The sequence below is a fragment of the Siniperca chuatsi genome, linkage group LG12, assembly GCF_020085105.1.
Source record: "Siniperca chuatsi isolate FFG_IHB_CAS linkage group LG12, ASM2008510v1, whole genome shotgun sequence".
NCBI classification, from domain to species: Eukaryota; Metazoa; Chordata; class Actinopteri; order Centrarchiformes; family Sinipercidae; genus Siniperca; species Siniperca chuatsi.
Window position 1 is genome coordinate 20,594,148 of NC_058053.1, and position 17,314 is coordinate 20,611,461.

At 40.9% G+C, this 17,314-nt stretch overlaps 1 protein-coding gene across 3 annotated transcripts; it reads right to left on the reverse strand.

Annotated features, from left to right (window-relative positions):
- Positions 1 to 509: 509 nt before the first annotated feature.
- On the reverse strand, positions 510 to 12,039 carry tmtc4 (transmembrane O-mannosyltransferase targeting cadherins 4). 3 transcript variants are annotated; one of them, XM_044217325.1, is made up of 19 exons: positions 11,564 to 12,038; positions 11,244 to 11,447; positions 10,981 to 11,096; positions 10,694 to 10,738; positions 9,296 to 9,512; positions 7,133 to 7,220; positions 6,870 to 6,970; positions 6,484 to 6,576; positions 6,120 to 6,281; positions 5,610 to 5,812; positions 5,110 to 5,281; positions 4,564 to 4,695; positions 4,343 to 4,422; positions 4,129 to 4,236; positions 3,863 to 4,004; positions 3,556 to 3,670; positions 1,223 to 1,335; positions 982 to 1,051; positions 510 to 777 (listed from the first exon to the last, which is right to left on the reverse strand). In XM_044217325.1, exons 2-19 carry the CDS (start codon positions 11,403 to 11,405, stop codon positions 629 to 631), a joined length of 2,268 nt encoding a protein of 755 aa, XP_044073260.1. In that variant the 5' UTR covers positions 11,406 to 11,447; positions 11,564 to 12,038; the 3' UTR covers positions 510 to 628. The 3 variants fall into 3 exon arrangements, with proteins under 3 accessions (XP_044073260.1, XP_044073262.1, XP_044073261.1); XM_044217327.1 differs by lacking the exon at positions 4,564 to 4,695 and having other exon boundaries at positions 11,564 to 12,039; XM_044217326.1 differs by lacking the exon at positions 10,694 to 10,738.
- Positions 12,040 to 17,314: the final 5,275 nt, after the last annotated feature.

Consider the following 17,314-nt stretch of genomic DNA (forward strand, 5'->3'; position numbering starts at 1 on the left):
CAGCGTGCTGTGTTTTTCCTGCTTGAATAAAGACTACGTTGTGGCCGTATGCAGACTAGCAATCTTGGTCCAAGCTATAGTAGCTTTTGAGTACAGAAACATTCAGAACTCCTGAAAAAGGGCCAAATCAAAGAAATTTTACAACAGATTCTCTGGATCCACACATGCATGGTGCTCTGTCCAGCTGACACAACACAGGGTCAGAGATGAAAAGAGGATGGGGTTCACCATGGATCAGTTCCACATGGCCTTCAAATGAAGCAGCAAAACAGCACAGTACAGACGACCATGTAACCAGCACAGGCATCCAGCACACCTGCCCTCGACACATCTCACACCCATGAAATCAAATTAGATACTTGGTACACAAGCTGTCTCATACATGAAAAAGTCACTAATAATAGTTAAAGCTAAAAATTGGCAACTTGCAACTGTACAACATACACTTTTTCCTTTTGTTTTCCCTTTTAAGAGTTTTTCCCCCCAAAGAACAAAACTAGAGCCTGATACACAGATCATGGTCTTTATTTCCAAATGGTACAAAGCCAGAATTAGCGAGATAAAACAATACCAAGTGGAACAATGGAAAAATTAGTTTTACGGCAGGCAGGGGTCCTAGTAGTACCCCTCAGGGTGTGTGGCGTTTAAGCTGGTCCAGTTTGCGTCGCAGCATGTTATAGTTGTCTTTGGTCCCAGGAGCCTCAGGGTCCAACTTTAGAGACAGTTCATAGTGTTTTTTTGCCAGCTCCAGCTTTCCCCAGCGATGATACAGCACAGCTGAGGAAAAACATAAACGCTATTCAAGCTGAGAAGCAGCGACCATTCTAATACTATTCGTTTAGTGCATTCAATACAGGTCATGTAGCCTGCCCAGAATTGCTTCTACTAGCATGCACAATTATTCTTTAAGGTTTTTGAGTGCCTAGAATCTCTTATCAACTCTGTAAAATATGTGATATAACCAAAGTTGCAGTAGCTTACCTAAATTGCCATGGCAACTAGCAGCATTTGGGTTGATCCGAAGAGCGTGAAGGAAGAAGCCCTCTGACTCCTGAGGACAAAAATAAATAAATAAATAAATAAACTGGGTTGTCTTTACTATGTAGAGAAATGTACCACTCCTGACTTATAGCAGACATGGAGGACTCTGAAAGGAATAAAATCATCAACATGCATGAAAAATAATATTCTGAGTTGAAATGTTTATACTACACTAGCTGACCTTGTATTTCTGTAATTTCCCCAGGACGTTAGCCAATGAAAACATGATAGTGTGGTCGTTAGGGAGGAGCTTCAGAGCCTCTCGGCCGATCAGCTCTGCTTGACCCAAGTTACCTCGAAGACAAAACAGACAAGTAGACATTCATTTTTAGTGATACACACACCACACATACAGCTCGACAGATACATGCTCATATGTATTTTTAGTGTAATCTACACAATATGGTAGCCAACATATATGCTACTAAAACTGTGTGTTACCATTCCTACACAGTTAACAACACAAATCCAGAGATACAACTGTAATAACAGCTGGTAAAGAGAGGATCTGACTGCTGGCTTTATTTGTCAGCAGTGTCTAAAGCAGAGTTTTTCCCTCTCCACACATGGAGGAGCGGTTTAGTCTCCTAATTAAGGTTGAACACAAGGCCCACTGGGTTATTGATCTCTGTCACAGACCCGTCTGATGTCTGGCCAGAAAAGGAGAAAGAGAGACAGACAGACAGTCAGTCAGAGAGACAGACAGAGAGACAATGACCGCCATGTCCTGAGTCATGGCCTGTGCCCTTCAGACACAGCTTGCCAACATGTGACTACATGTGTGACTGAGCGCATCTGCCTGAATCTACACTGATTCTGCCTTTTGTTTGTGTGTGATCAAAACAAGGGGGGGGGACATCAAAGAGAAAAGAATATTCCCAATTCCTTGCTATTTGAAAATGACACCTATTGTTCTTCTTTTCTCTCTTTTTTTGTTTGGTGGGGAGCTGGGGAGAGGGGTAGAATTATTTCTGTCAGATTTGGGGAACAAATGCGGTGGGGGGACTCTGAGGGGGCGCTGTTCTGGCTGTGCTTGCCCATGTTTGATCAGGAACATACTGGGCCCTGATTGGACAGTTCCAGTGCCCTCCTGGGAGACTCCGCCCCCACGGGAGCAGCTTCTGACAAAACGGCTCGAGCGTTTGGAAATCAGAGCATTCTCCACACGGCAGGGAAGAGTGCCTTCAAAACTCACAACACAAAGCTTTAATACATAAATTTCAAGCATTACTGATTCCTGCTCTTCCGGTCTAATCTTGTTGGCCATTTAGATTTCCTGCCTTTCCAAAATAACAACGTTGTGTTTCTTGGCTGTTAATGCTGGAAAAAGCTGCACCCAGAACAGAGAGTTCTTTGAAAATAAAGTGATAAATTAACATAGATTCACAAATGGGTAAAGCTTATTATTATTATTATTATTATTATTATTATTATTATTATTTTTATTTTTATTACTACTACTACATGTCATTACATATTTTATTTATATGGCATTACACAAATTACAATATTTCTGACAAACCTTTATCCAGCATGAAAAAAAAAAAGGTTGTTGTCTAGTGTTTTCTCTGTGTATTACAGATTTCAAATCTCATTTTTTGAGCAGTCTTAACATTCTCTAAACTGTAAGTGCAATTCTCACAACTGTTTCATGGGACCCCACAACTCTATTGCATGTCTGAAAAAGTTACTTACTCACCCAAAATATTTCATTCATGCTTCAAAGCTTAGTTATTGTGTCAGTAAATTGGCCAAAGCCACCAAAATGAAAAGTTGTTAGTTTTGTCATTGTGTGAGCCATACTGGTCAAAATGTTTAGATGTTTTTTCACCATGACAGTCAACCCTGGACATGTTTCTCATATACAAATCTCTATTTTGTTCTACTTTTTTGTTGCCACTGACTGCTTACTGTACTATACAAACATGTCACTTTTGTCTAGCTGAATGCTATTGTGTATCACACTGAGATTTTTAGATTCAGAACAGTAGGTAATAGTTTACTGGGAAAAGTCAATACTGTGCAATACTGCAGTACACAGAAAAAGGATATGCACATTTGTATGTATACAGTACATTTATTTGTGTAGCAATGTGTTACATGTACTGTAAACAGAAAATTCTGATCTTTCAAAAAATTGATCTTTCATGTAAAGTCAGATACTGTCACCTGGCAGGTAATTTGTCAATTTAGCAGACATCACAAATATTCCATGTCATAGATATTTATGAAATATACATGTGTGTCTGACAGATTTTGATAATTGAATGGATCATTTTGCATGTGATGACTCAAACAATGAAAGAATGTTCACAAGAAGTTGTGAAGAGTATGACAATTTCACTGAGAATCAACTCATCACTTTTAATCAGCAAGCCATGTGCAAGAAAATTGTAAAATCTGCGTGTCCCCTGTGTGTGTGTGTGTGTGTGTGTGTGTGTGTGTGTGTGTGTGTGTGTGTGTGTGTGTGTGTGTGTGCGTGCGTGCGTGCGTGCGTGCGCATGTTGTTGATACCAGTGTTGTCCAGCAGAATGACCATGTTGTTCCAAGCCAGACTGTGGTCAGGTTTTAGCACAGTTGCGTTCCTCCACGCGTTCAGGGCATCTACATGTCTGTTCTGGTCAGCATACTGTCATGACAAGAGGGAAATAGTGTTACACTCGTTTTCCCATTTTTAATTTGGTTTAAATTTTAGGATCCAGGTTGTAGAGGAGTACCATCCAAAACTAACTATAACTTATATCTGTTTGTTAAAGCATACTGCCTCTCTGTTTTTTAAAAGCAGCACCTGCTAAATAGTGTTTACATCTTAGAGTCTCACCAAGCGCCCTAGGTTGTAGTAGCAGTCTGGGTATTTTTTCCGGAAGCGGATGGCATTCCAATAGCTCTGCTCTGCTTCCTCAAACTTCTGCAGGCTGTTCTGAACTATACCCAGATTCATCCAAGCTGCAGCAAAGTCAGACCTGCACAGACAAAAAAAGTACAAAGCTATCAGTAGGGAGCTTTTTCAAGATGTTGTGTGTTGGGATCAGTGAAATGAAAGGGTCGTCGGTGTGTAATGATTGGTGTATGTGTTGGGCGACGTACTGAATAGAAACAGCTTTAGACAACAGCTTTTCTGCCTCGATCAGTTCATTCCTCTCCTTCAGGATATTCCCCAGGTTGTTCATAGCATGGACATAAGTAGGATGTAGTCTGAAAGTCACAGAAAACTGCAGTTAACAAGACTCAGCCCTCTCGCACGTATACTACCATAATTTAACAAGCAAGTAGCTGATTGGATTACAAATAAAATACATACCTGACTGCCTCTCTGTAATATCTGATAGCAGCGGTAGTGTTCCCTCTGTCAGCCAGGTTCTTACCTACATTATAATGGACCTGAGGAACCAGTCATCAACACAAAAGGCATCAGAGTGTGACTTCAATTGCTTGGCTGCAATTTATTTCCACGTGTGGACTAACAATTTATTGATGCATGCTGTAAAGAGACAGGCAAACACACAAAACACAGATATTTACCTTGGCATTGAGCGGACAGACAGACAGGGCACTGGCAAAGAGGCTTTGCTCTGACCGCCACTGGTGACTGCGGAGAGCACAGCGAGCTACATACACACACAAAAGCGCAAGCACCGACACACACAGTAGCTTCTGGAATGGGGAAGGAAAAAAACAGAAAAAGGAAAAAGAAGACTTTTAACAACCATGTACTGTAAGTCATTATAACCCTTAAGCTTAATAAATACATTATCTGTGACTCAAGAGTTATTGGCCTGCAAATATATCTATGTAACATGTGGACAACACATGCAGTTATCATCCCTTTTTAGGTGAGTCATTAGTCATTTCTCATGTCTGTCCCTGCTCTGCATCACTGAGTTAGTGAATCATCAAAGCTGCAAAAACAGGTGGTTAAATAAAATAGTTTAAAACCAGCACAGTGTAACCTGGTGGCTTATAGAAATAGAAAGGTCACTGGGTTGAATCTTTGCTGGAAACTGAGGGTTCAAAAGGGTGTGATATACTCTACTTTTTTGTGATCTTTTTGGTATGATTTAGCCCTACCCTGTATTTGGACCAGCAGCAGCAGTGTCCCAGGGAGTAGGCCAACAGTAGGCAGTAGCCAGCTGAAGACAGGTAGAGCACTCTCTCAGCAATGACGAAGCCCACCCTGAAGAAAATGTTACAGGCCGGCAGAAAAGGGACCACCAGCAGCACCAGACCCAAGGTCAGTGTCCTGGCAGGGAGAGAAAGAGGCCACAGAATGCCAAAGGATTATATACATGTACATGACACTCAAAAACGGAAGTCTGGCACTGTATGGTGAAGAAATTTAGGCTAAGAAATGTAGGCTCAATAAACCACTGCAAAATCCATCCTAAATACAGTAAATGTTGCCTGTGAAATACACAGTCTCTCTCTCTAAACCAACACAGAATTTTAAAATTCAATCGGGACGTGGTGCTCTGGTCACACCGCAGTGGATATGACACAATTTTCATAAGTGTAAGTCGAGAGAGGCCAACTTCATCTACAGCGAGTGTGAGATGGCTGTGCTCGCTTACCTCCTTCTCTGGCTGTCCTGCGAGCATAAGGCTTGGCTTATCAAGCCTATCAGGATGCACCAGAGCAGCAGCAGCCACACCATCCTCCAATCAGTGGCTGACTTAATGAGAGGCACACAGCCCATGGACCAATCAAAACACAACCACCAGGGACACAGCAGCAGCCAGGCATTCAGAGAGTAGTAGTAATTATAGTTCACTATCTGCCAATCAAAGAGGAACAGGGGGGGTGCAGAATGGGAGAGAGTAAGGAAAGATGAAGGAAGAGAAGCATTTCAAATTCAGAATCAAAGTCAATCACTGTGTTTGAAAATGATTAAGATTACTTGGGGAAAAACTATGACCACATGAAATATGCTTCATTAGAGTCAATTCATCAATGCATAGATCCTAACATATATTTTTAATGTTTCAAGAAAACAGAAATCATTTCAGGATGTAATTGTGTCTAGCTTTAGTGTGGGATTAGCATCTCATATTAAATAACCCCCACAAAAAAATCTTACTCACTCTAAGAAATATACTCTCTGCAAAAGAGGCAGGGTTGTCTACTTCTGTGAATGCCGGTGGCCCTGTTCCCATGATCCTCCAGCGCGCATAGAGCATTGAGAGTCCTCCAAGAACCATGAGAGTCAATCGTGTAAGCAATCCCGTGCGCAATATCTCACTTACCTGTCAGAAAAATATTACCACTTGTCACTGACAAATGAAAATTCACATTTGTTAGTTACTTGCAAGCACTGTTTCATGAGAACAATGAACTAAAATTCATATTGCTTTACATATACAATGTATGTGATGTGACATTAATCATACAAGGGAGTGCATAATTTATGACAGAAAAGGAGGGGAGGGTATATAAACTGTAACTCACATCGAGTGGATTCTTCCTAAGGAGTAGCCTCTGGCTGAGTTCATACACATTAACATTACAGATCAGGAGGACATCAAAGGCTGCATTCACACCCTGAAGGAAAATACATAGTGAAGGAAGGAGAAATGGCATTTAAAATGTATATAGGTCAGCAACAAAATGGATCTTTAGCGCCTATCATACATTTGAAAAACAAGAGACGTTCAGGTTTTTCAAGTAAGCAAGAACAAGAAGAGATCACATCAATTGGTATGTCTTCATAAAGTGTTAACATATGAGTATTTATTGTGTATCACTGATGAGGTCTCTCTTTTAACACTGTTCTTACTGAATGTGATGAAAACATCAACTCGCAACAAAATGGTTTTACAAAAAAGACTTTGTACCAAGACTGTGATGCCTTGTTCTTTACAGAGCATCGCTGCAGCACACAGCAAGAGGCTGACCACAACCCACTGGACAGAAAACCTGTCATCTCTGTCACTCCCTGGGAACACAAAGCCAAGACCAAGCCAGTTATGGACAGTTAAGCATTAAAATGTAGGTGCTCAAACAGATGCAGTTCAAAACAAGCTGCTCCAGAACGTTGCTGGCACTATATTTAATCTGCACATAAGGAGTAAGAATAATACTCATGTTAGATACGTACCTATGTTGAAAGCTTTGCAGTAGGTGAGGAAAGACAGCTGGAAGAACAGAGCGCACAAAAGATCTGCTCGACCCACTATACCAGCCACCTTATTGAGAGGGAAAAGGGAGAGAAAGAGCAAGAGAATGAAAGATGTGATATGCAAGGCAGAAAGAATTACTACAGTATACATTAAGAAAAAGCATTATCATGTGTATCCTTTCATAAATTATTGCATTTTGTATTACACCCTTCCATATTACATTCTGTTCTGCATGGTGCATCCAGTTACGAAGGAGACTTATTAACAGAGGTAGGAAAAATCTCTCATTATCAGTTTGTTGGTGTGTGTCTTACAGCATATACAATGTGTGGGTACAGTATGGTTGGCATCCCGGGGTTGCCTGCTTTAATACATACAGCAGACCTAAGCCAATAGTCTGCCTGCCAACCACCCCCTCAGGTCTAACCCAGTCCTTGACCTGCATGATTAAAAGAGAATGGAAAGGGGGAATTGCTGCCTTCTAGCCAGGCTTTACAGCATACATAGATATCCTGGCTGGTCAATAAACATCCCAACACAGCTAATAGTCTGGCCGTGCTACCACACGCACCTTGGCCCTGCACTCACAGCTGAGACGGGGCTTTTGTTCTTGGCATGGAACCACTGCATGCTTAGCATTCAAACCGCTGGACTAGTATGTCAAGATGCCTTGATGCGCTGTAGGGAATCCATGTTGTTAATAAAAGTTTATTTGAAGCCCAAAATCACAACCAGTACAATGTCTCAAGGGGCTGTACAGGCCCACAACAGCAACTGTTCCTGATCCAGCCCAAGTTCAAAGCAAGAACAGGATAACTGGGCACAACTGGAAAAAAAGCAGATCTAAATATGTAAATGACATCATATGTCATGAGTTAAACACTGTGAGTATTAATTATATTTCAACAAATAATTTTGCCGTACCAAGAGTTGGATGAAAATTGTCAGAGTAATTAGTTTTTCTTCATTGTTCAGATGCATTGCAGTCAACTGTGGTCTAAGACTACAAATGCAGGGATCACAACTTCAAATGCATTCACTAAATAATTTTCTGTTCTCTTCTTACTTTTCACAAAAATATCACATAAGCTGGTATCACTGGTAATAGGTACTGAGTGCATACTGCACCTAAAACTTGTGCTTATAATATGCTTAAGTGTTTTACCAAAGAAGACAAATTTGTTTCTGCTGTGTTGTCTCATTCAGTGTGTGAATATGCAAAGGTACAAAACGTTTGATTTCATAATCTGTATGAAGTTACATGTAAACACTTCAGGTTGGTCACTTACTGTGTCAAAAAAATGGAAGCAGTGAGAGTAGGAAATGCAACTCTGAGAAAAAGGAATGTGTGAGCAGATGGAGGAAAAATCTATTGAGGGGCAGCACTTTTGTTACAGTGTCATATTTGACAATGTGAGGTTTTGTCTTACTGTACTACATGGAAAGGAAGGGTTTCAATACAGCTTCCCAGCCCATCTAAAACTATCCAAGTTCTATCTTCCACCATACTTGTCATTACACAATGAAGGGATTCATTTTCAGCAAGGTCACACTCAATGCAGTCAGGCCAAGTTTAGATTTGTCACTTTTTTATCCAAAGGTTTCTGTTATCACCACTAAAAATTGCTGGTGTGAACTTATGATCTGATGTACTGTGTTTAAAAAAGAAGGTTGTTTTTATTTTTGCAGTATTTGGTGATTAGTGTTCTCTTGCAGCATTTTCTTTTTAGACACCATTATGTAATTTTATTAGTTGTTTGAAAAGTTTTGAGAACACAACACAATTTGGAGCATGCATTTGCTGTTGTGCAAACCGCAAAACAGTTTTGGTGTTTGTGCACTCTCAAATCTGGAATAATGTGAATCAGTATGTACCACACAAATAACTATCATAGTCCCCAGCTCTGTGTATGGTTAATACACTGTTCAGCACTTATAGGATATATACAGTATGTTATGCTTTACTGACATTAATGTTTATTGTCAGCATTGCATCTACTGTTCTGTGTACTAACAATATAGTGCATCTGACTGCACTGCTTGCTTTATTTAATGCTACTATGAAAGCCAAGCATGTAAGAATTCCAATGTACTTAATAGAAATTAAAAATAAAACACTTTTGAACTTGAACTCTACTTACACTTTCTGTGTGAACTGGGTGTGCAGCAAAGAAGAGGGCAGCAAGCAGAGAGGTCTTGGGAGCGTGGTTCAGCGTCCTACCCTTTTCATCATAGGCCAGTCCACCAATCAGTATAGCAAACACGTCAATCATAAGGGCAGATATGACAGCATGGAGGATGATGTTCAGCACGTGGAAGCCAACAGGGTGCAAGCCTCCCGCCAAGAGGTAGTTCAGCCTGCAATAGGGGGAACAAGAGGGGGAAAATAACTAATGCTAAACATATGGCAGATGTAGGAAAGTACAGATATGTGTGTGTGTGTGTGTGTGTGTGTGTGTGTGTGTGTGTGTGTGTGTGTGTGTGTGTGTGGGGGGAGGTACAAGCTATTGTAAAGCTTAATGTGACCTGATAACATTAGGGCAGTATGAAAAAAAGTGTATCAGTCATTGTGTAAGATAGTAACTTAGGAAGGCAACGCCAGTGAGTGACTTTGTTGTTTGAGGCGGTGGCAGCAGATTAGAAAGTACTCTTAACTGCGCTTCATTGAAGTCTGCACCACGGTAAGACTGCATCAAGCTCCAGCAGTAAGAGCCTGGAGTGAATGGGAAGGAGAACTCACGACCTTGCCAAGTGTCACCCTGCCACGGTGCTATGCAGCACTAGACTCAGACCAGCGCAGTGTTCGACAGATCCACATTTTCTGTGATGCCTCTGAGCAAGCGTACGGGTCTGTCTCATACCTACACACAGAGGATTAGGAGGGCTGCATCCAAGTCTCCTTTATAGTGGCAAGGTCACGAGTAGCCCCTAAACAGCGACACACCATTCACAATGCCTTGAGTTAAATGCCGCCCTAAATGGTGCTCAATTGGCATCAACAGTGTCGTCCTATGGTGTGACTCAACCACTGTGCATACAACTTCACCTGGGCAGAAAATGAGCAGAACTGACCTAGCCGCACCAGTGGAGCCAAGGCCCATTATTTCTCCTCCAGCCAGAGACAGAATGGCCTGTTATGGTCCCAGCCAGTGCCCTGGATGACAAGGCCGAGAGACAGAAGGGTTTCTTCTGTGGCATCACCACGACGCAAGCACAAGTACAGCTGCTCAGACTGCCATAAATGGAAAGCTCAAAAATGGCAGACCAGCCCACCGCCTGCCTGAGGCTCTACAAAACCTCCTTTCTATAGCACCTGCATGGACGGCTTTGGGCCTTTCCAAATCAAAATAGGACAACGCTGTGACAAGATGTTGGGGACCATTTGTAAGTGTCTTATGTAGATCCCTATGCAGTTAGCCATAATGGCTGTTCCAGGTGGCTACTTTCTACTTTCAGTCAAACTCAGAGAAAAGCATTTGAAATGATTCATGTAAAAATCATGTTCATTTGGAAAGCTGTAGGAGGCTTGCGCAACTTACCCCGATATACGTTTTTCTGCATGAGTCCTCTTTTCCCCTGAATCTCTACAACGGAGGTGGCGAGTGCAAAGTTAGACCAACCCATAGAGCCACAATAGCCGCATTTATGGGAAATACGCAGGTTGAAATAAACCGGAATTTTCCTTTAATATACCATGCACCCTAATGTTTAATACTTGACAGAAACTATGTTGTGGTGTCCTGTTAAAGATGTTAACACCTGCCAGCCAATCAGAAACAACACTTTTTTGTAACCATGGTATAACATCATAGATATGTGCCCTTACCTAAATGTAAGGACAGTAAGAGGTCGGTAGGATTTGTGACTAGAGTTGCTACTCAGGTTGCTTCCCCAGAAGTCATTGCTCCAGATGTTGTTCAGGGGTGTTGTTGGTTTCAAGTCCTGGAATAGAAACATAAAACTGATACATCACTCTGTTGATGCTGTAGAGGCAATGTCATAAAATCGATATCTACAATACAAGAGGTACATTAATGGTTTTGCAAATATGTATATGTGGGTATTATACTACTGCAAAGAGACAAATACCTTGTTGTTGACAATTGCTTCAGAATCATCAAATACAAACTCCCCGTCGTAACTGTTAATGAAGCACAGGAGTGCCACCAAGGCGACAGTGACCTTGGCCTGGACTGGAGCAAGCTTCGGCAGGGGTATTTGGTGATCCCAATAAACTTCAGATAATGCCATGATGCATCGGGTCTTTGGTCATTCTGTATCATCATCTGGTCCCTGAGGGGAAGAGGATGAGTGCAGGCAGACAGCGTAATACTGTGTCAGCTGCTACAAATGCTATCCAAATCATGGGTTGTGAAAACTGACAACATTCTTTATAAACTGATTCATACCTTATCTTTTGAGAGGCGTGTTGTCAGAGGTCACCCTGTCTTGTGTAACTCCCATGTTAGCTTCTTTGCCAGCTAGCTAACTTGCAAACGGAAACGTTAGCTCGCTGAAGGCACAAACTATCGCATCTGCACACAAATGTGGTCATTAGCTTTGCACTTCGTAAGAGAGAGGTGAAATAACTACGCTATCACTGACACATGACGGTGTAACGTGAAGGGTACCTTGGAAGTTAGCAGGCTAATAAAGCGTAATTTTAGCATGTCTTGTTAGCGGGTACTATTCCCATTTATACTGCAGAAATATGACAGACGCACGGTAGTTGCTATATCGGTATTAGACGCTATCTACTTTAAATATTTAGCCGAAAACTGTGAAGATTTTCAGTCACATAAGACAGCCCCAGCGACATGCAGGCGGAAAACTCGCGGCTGTAAACAAATATACACGCTCAGCCTCCAACACTTCCTGTTCAGCGTTACTGTCACGTGTTCATTTTCAGCCAATCGTTGAAATGGTGTACAGCGATATTGCTAAAGTGGAGTTAATGGCAAGTTGGTTACAATATGCTCTCATTCAAAGTTTCACATTCACACATAAAGCATATTATGAAAGCGCTCACATGTTAACCTTCCTCTGGTGTTCGGGTCGGCACCGACCCGTTTCCAAGTTTTAAATGCATTAAAAAACACGTAAATTAGTTTATTGCGTCAAGGCTTTTTGACTTTGTCAAGAACCTCTATATCAACAAAATAAAACAAAAACATTTTTTTTCACTAAATTATAAAATGCTCTGGTTGAAATTATGACCTTTGTGTTGTTCGGGTCAGTTTCGACCCGGTTATAAAAGTCAGATTATAAAGCAATAATTAGAACCAAAACTTAAATCATAAGTGAACTGTCAGCCAAAACACTGACAGACAGCTCCTCTCCCAATCATGTGAGCTTTAGGGGATGGTCATTTTGCCTTGTTTTCCAGTATTCCTGCACAAAAACAAAACAAACAAAGACAGGCATGTCCAGACATGTTACGTCAATTCCACTCATTTGAGTGGTCATTTGACTTGCAGAGTGCACATCTCCAATTTGCAGCATGCGAAAATGAGGATTTACAGTGACCCAAGTTCTGGATAGCCTTTTTGGTGAAAATGAGGGAGAGGACACAGAGCAGCATAGCGTTTCTGAGGAGGAAGACAATGTGGAGTATCATCCAGAAGACACAGACACATCTGATGAGGAGGTCACCGGTGGTGAAGCTGCTCCTGCTGAAAGATTCAAGTCCAAAAATGGTAAGATCTTTTGGAGCTCAGTACCTCATGATGAACATGGCAGGGCAGCTGCTGCAAATGTCATCAAAATGACCCCTGGAAACCTGAGCTACCTGCTGAAATCTTGCAGGTGAAGGACAGGGCTCCACTTTCCTCAAAGTTTGCTTTTACAGACACCACCACTGTTGTCTCATATTGTCCAAAAAGAAAACGGAATGTGATACTTATGTCGACTCTTCACAAAGATGCAGCTGTGTCATCAGGAAGTGACAAAAAGCCCACAATCATCCTCGACTATAACAAAAACAAAGGAGGAGTGGACAACCTGGACAAGCTGACTGCCACCTACACTTGCCAGCGAATGACCAGGAGATGGCCAATGGTTGTGTTTTACAACATCCTTGATGTGTCTGCATGTAACGCATTTGTGTTGTGGACCCACATCCACCAAGGGTGGAACTCAACCAAAAAAGCCAAGCGGAGAATGTTTCTTGAGGAGCTGGGAAATTCACTTGTCAAGCCACACATTGAGCGAAGGGAACAGTTGCCCAGAGACCCAGACGCTGCCGCCTTGGTCAGACAGCTGCAGAGCTCACCTTGCACTCCGTCCACGCCCTCAGCAACACAAAGAGCATCCACAACAGCTTCTTCCTCAGTCAGCCCTGCCTCAACACCAACCAGAACAGCCACAGCCACAACCCCACTCAGGCCACCTGATTCTAAAAGAAAGAGGTGTCAAGTCTGCCCAAGCAGTAAGGACAGAAAGACAAATGTATTGTGCTTCAAGTGCAAGAAATATCTCTGCAAAGAACACACTAAAAGTGTCACTTTTTGCCACACATGCATCTAAACACACACACATACACATGCATGTTCTTGCACACAGAGACTTTTACTCTGATTTGGTATTTTGGTTTGATTTGCTGGATTGGTTGTTGTTTGTTTGACCTTGCAAATCTATATTTTGTGTTATGACCTGTTCTGCTTTTCATTTTGTGTTTATATTAAAGTTCTATTGCTGAAAAAAATACTTTTTTGCCTTTTTCTTGAAGTAAATATATATGGGTCGAAACTGACCCGTAACACCATAGATGTTACTATAGTTAATAATATTAAAATTAAAAATAAATAAAACAAATTTATTTAAGAGATGTGTTCTAATAGTGCTTAGTAATAGTCAGGTAACACAACAACCTTTTATTTATTTATATGATTCTGTTGAGGTTCATTTTACCATTTTTTTAATTGAAATCGAGGGGTATACTGACAAAAAAAAAAAAAGGCCCAGAGGCCCACACCAAAAATATTAAAACCAATATTTTCATGGATATGGAAGCCTAACAAGGTAACCAAGAGATGAGAAACAAATTGGATGATAGCTAATTGTTTTTAGTGTATTTTACAGCTGATTTAAGACACGGGTCAAAACCGACCCGTTAACATAAGAGATGGTAACAGAAAGCGAACACAAGAGGAAGGTTAAGAGAAACACACATGATACTGACTGACAGTTATTGAGTAAAGGTGAAAAGCAGTTAAAAGCTCTCCAATCCCTTCTTCTCTAAGGGAAAACTGGAGATTATTAAACTCATTCTGCAGACTGGGTTTAGCAATAGGTTCCTATAGTTAATGCATAGCTCAGAAACTCTGTTTTATACTACTCCTTTCCCCTGGAATAATTTACACCTGATTTTGAAGCCTCATACTCTGATAACTCTGTATAGTTTCTGAGAAGTTTTTGCTGATAATGCTATTTATTGATACTTTCTAATTTTGTAAAGGTTGAATAGTGTAGTTTTGCAATACAACTGTTTGCTTTAAAATATATCTCTTCCTCCACCCCTTTTTACTCTCTTCTTCTCTCCGTATTTATCTACTTATTTCTGGCTCAGCTTCTGATATAATGTTCTTATCCTGTCATTGATTGTCCATCCTTGTTTCCCTTTTGTAGTACTGCTGATGCATCAGATCAGAGACCAGTGCAAAACACTGCCAATCAGGCCAGCCAGCCTACAGTATGTGAACACACATAAACGCACACACACACACACACACACACACACACACACACACACAGACACACAAACATTGGGTGAGTGCAGCATTCTAGTATTGCATGAAACAAAGTTAAGTTACAATCTGTCTTTCTCATTTAATTTGTTTCTCCATCCTCTCATCTTAAATGTAACCACCTTATATTGTGAGGTACCAAACACATCAGAAGTATTTTGTGGCCAGAGCAGAGAGATCTTTTTGAAGCTCAATCTCAGTTTCGTAATTATCCATTAAATAAGGAAACTGATGATCAAGCTTTTCCTTTAATGTCAGAATATTTAAAACCTTGATGTGCATTCACCATCTTTCATCTTGGACTGGCAAGGCCTGAACTCAAAGTGTTTCTATCTGGTAGGGCGGTGTCTTGCCTTTGTCAGTGCATGGAGTAATAGCATGGTGCATATATTTGTCTGTCATAGACTGTGCAGCTGTCGTCTCAAACACTGGTAATCTGTTGTCTGTCATAAGATATGTTGGTAGAAAGAAGTGTTAATAGAAAGATGAGTGTCTGTAAGAATTAGAGGTACTGAGGCTGTGGAGAGGCCCATGGCATGCTTTGGGATTTTGTGCTCCACTTCACCTGTCATTGCATAGGGAAGACAAGGAATCTCCTTAATGGCCAGAGCCAGGGGCCCAGGGCGACGAGAGGGGGGAAAGATTGTCAAGGGCACATTCTCAGACCTTTAAAATGAGTCTCAGGGTCGGTTAGAGAAGCAGACACTTATTCAGCAAGAAAGCACACATAATTAAGGCCATGCTTCACAACATCACCCTTGGTATCTGCACAGTCAAATCCAATTTTTATGGGTGCTACCAGTTTGGTGAAGCTTCAAGGTTTGAAGAATACACCAGAATTGGTGCCGCTGGTTCTCTACTAAAAATGGTCAAATCGCTTCAGAGCACACACAATTCTTAATTTACTCAGTTTTTAAATCTGGGCTTGATATTACAAGCTTTCAGCAGATTTTTTCCTGTCTCACCAGGAATATGGATATTTCGGCAGAAGCATTTAGTACCCCCAAAATTGCCTAATTACCACCCCATGCAAAATGCATGAAGTATGGATTTCATCTCCTGGTTCTTCACCCATGTCAGTCAGTTGGAATTCATGTTATTAGCATCACTTCCAGTGGGCTGGCCAGGGTGGGGTGGAGGACATAATGAGGAAGGATGTCCCAGTACCACCAATAGAAGATCTAGTGGCTCAAATGCAGGGAGACAGGGCAGCCAGTGGAGACCCTGTCAAGGAGGGTCCACTGTTTTTGTGATCACGCAGAAGGTGACAGACATTGATTGTGTGCAGTCTGACATAGAATCACAGAAGAAAGGAAAGGTCAGGGTCAAATGGCGTGAAAGTGAAGAAATGGCTAAACATCACGCAATGTCCTGAGATGAACGATGCAGCCGGCATGCGTTTTTCATCATTAGCCGTTAATCACCGTTGGCACAGTTTTCTTTTCTCTGATCACAGTGGGTGATATGCAGTGATATTCTCCAAAGCCTTGTTTATTAAAGAAAATGTTTACTAATGACAGGCAAAGTTTATATTTGTAAAACATGCTTGGTGGTGAAATATTTTACATTTTTTAAAGATTACTTATCTGGCAAAAAATAGATGCACTAGAACTACTTTTGCACCTGGGAAAAAAAAAATCTCTTGGGCTAATGTGTGTTTATCCCCATCAGACCTCAAACATCAAATGTGTTTTGGTTTCAGTCCATGAAAATGAACTGATTTAAAATTCGACTTCTGCCTCATTATTAAGTAGAGTCAAACTATATCTAAAGAATAAGTAGCAGGGAGAATGGAATGACACAAGACCAGCATGGCAGATGGAGTGGAGCGAGAAAGTTTTACATACCAATTTGTATGCAAACCTCACTTTCTTGAACTAGGTGTAATATTGACACACTTACACTATCCAATTACTTTGAAGATTTCTTTCAATGTGAAGAACACAGGATGTCCCAATGGACATCAGGTCTAGAATAACATATTCAGGAGGCTTATAACATTGTTATTCTCATGGTAAATGAGGTTAGGACAATCATTTAAATTATAAAGCGTTTCTTTTACATTAAATAGAAATTTTAGATCTCATCACGTCAGTATTGAAGTTATCAAGTCAATTCCATAATATTTTACTTTAAGACAGCTGCAGAGGTTCTTGAGCTTGTAATAAATGACAAAACTTCCAAAAATTGAGTACAAGTGGATCAAACTGTAATACAAAACATTAGTTGGTGGACGTAATAAAGAAATTATTTGGCATTAAAAAGAATATTTAGCCTCATTCACACATGAGAGAAGGGCAGTAAATAAACTTGTCAAAAAATCTTGTGAGTGGTAAAATTCAGGTGTAAAGGTGTCATGTTTTGTGGTGTCAACTATTGCCTTTAATGGGAGCTGTTCACGATATCTCTTGTATG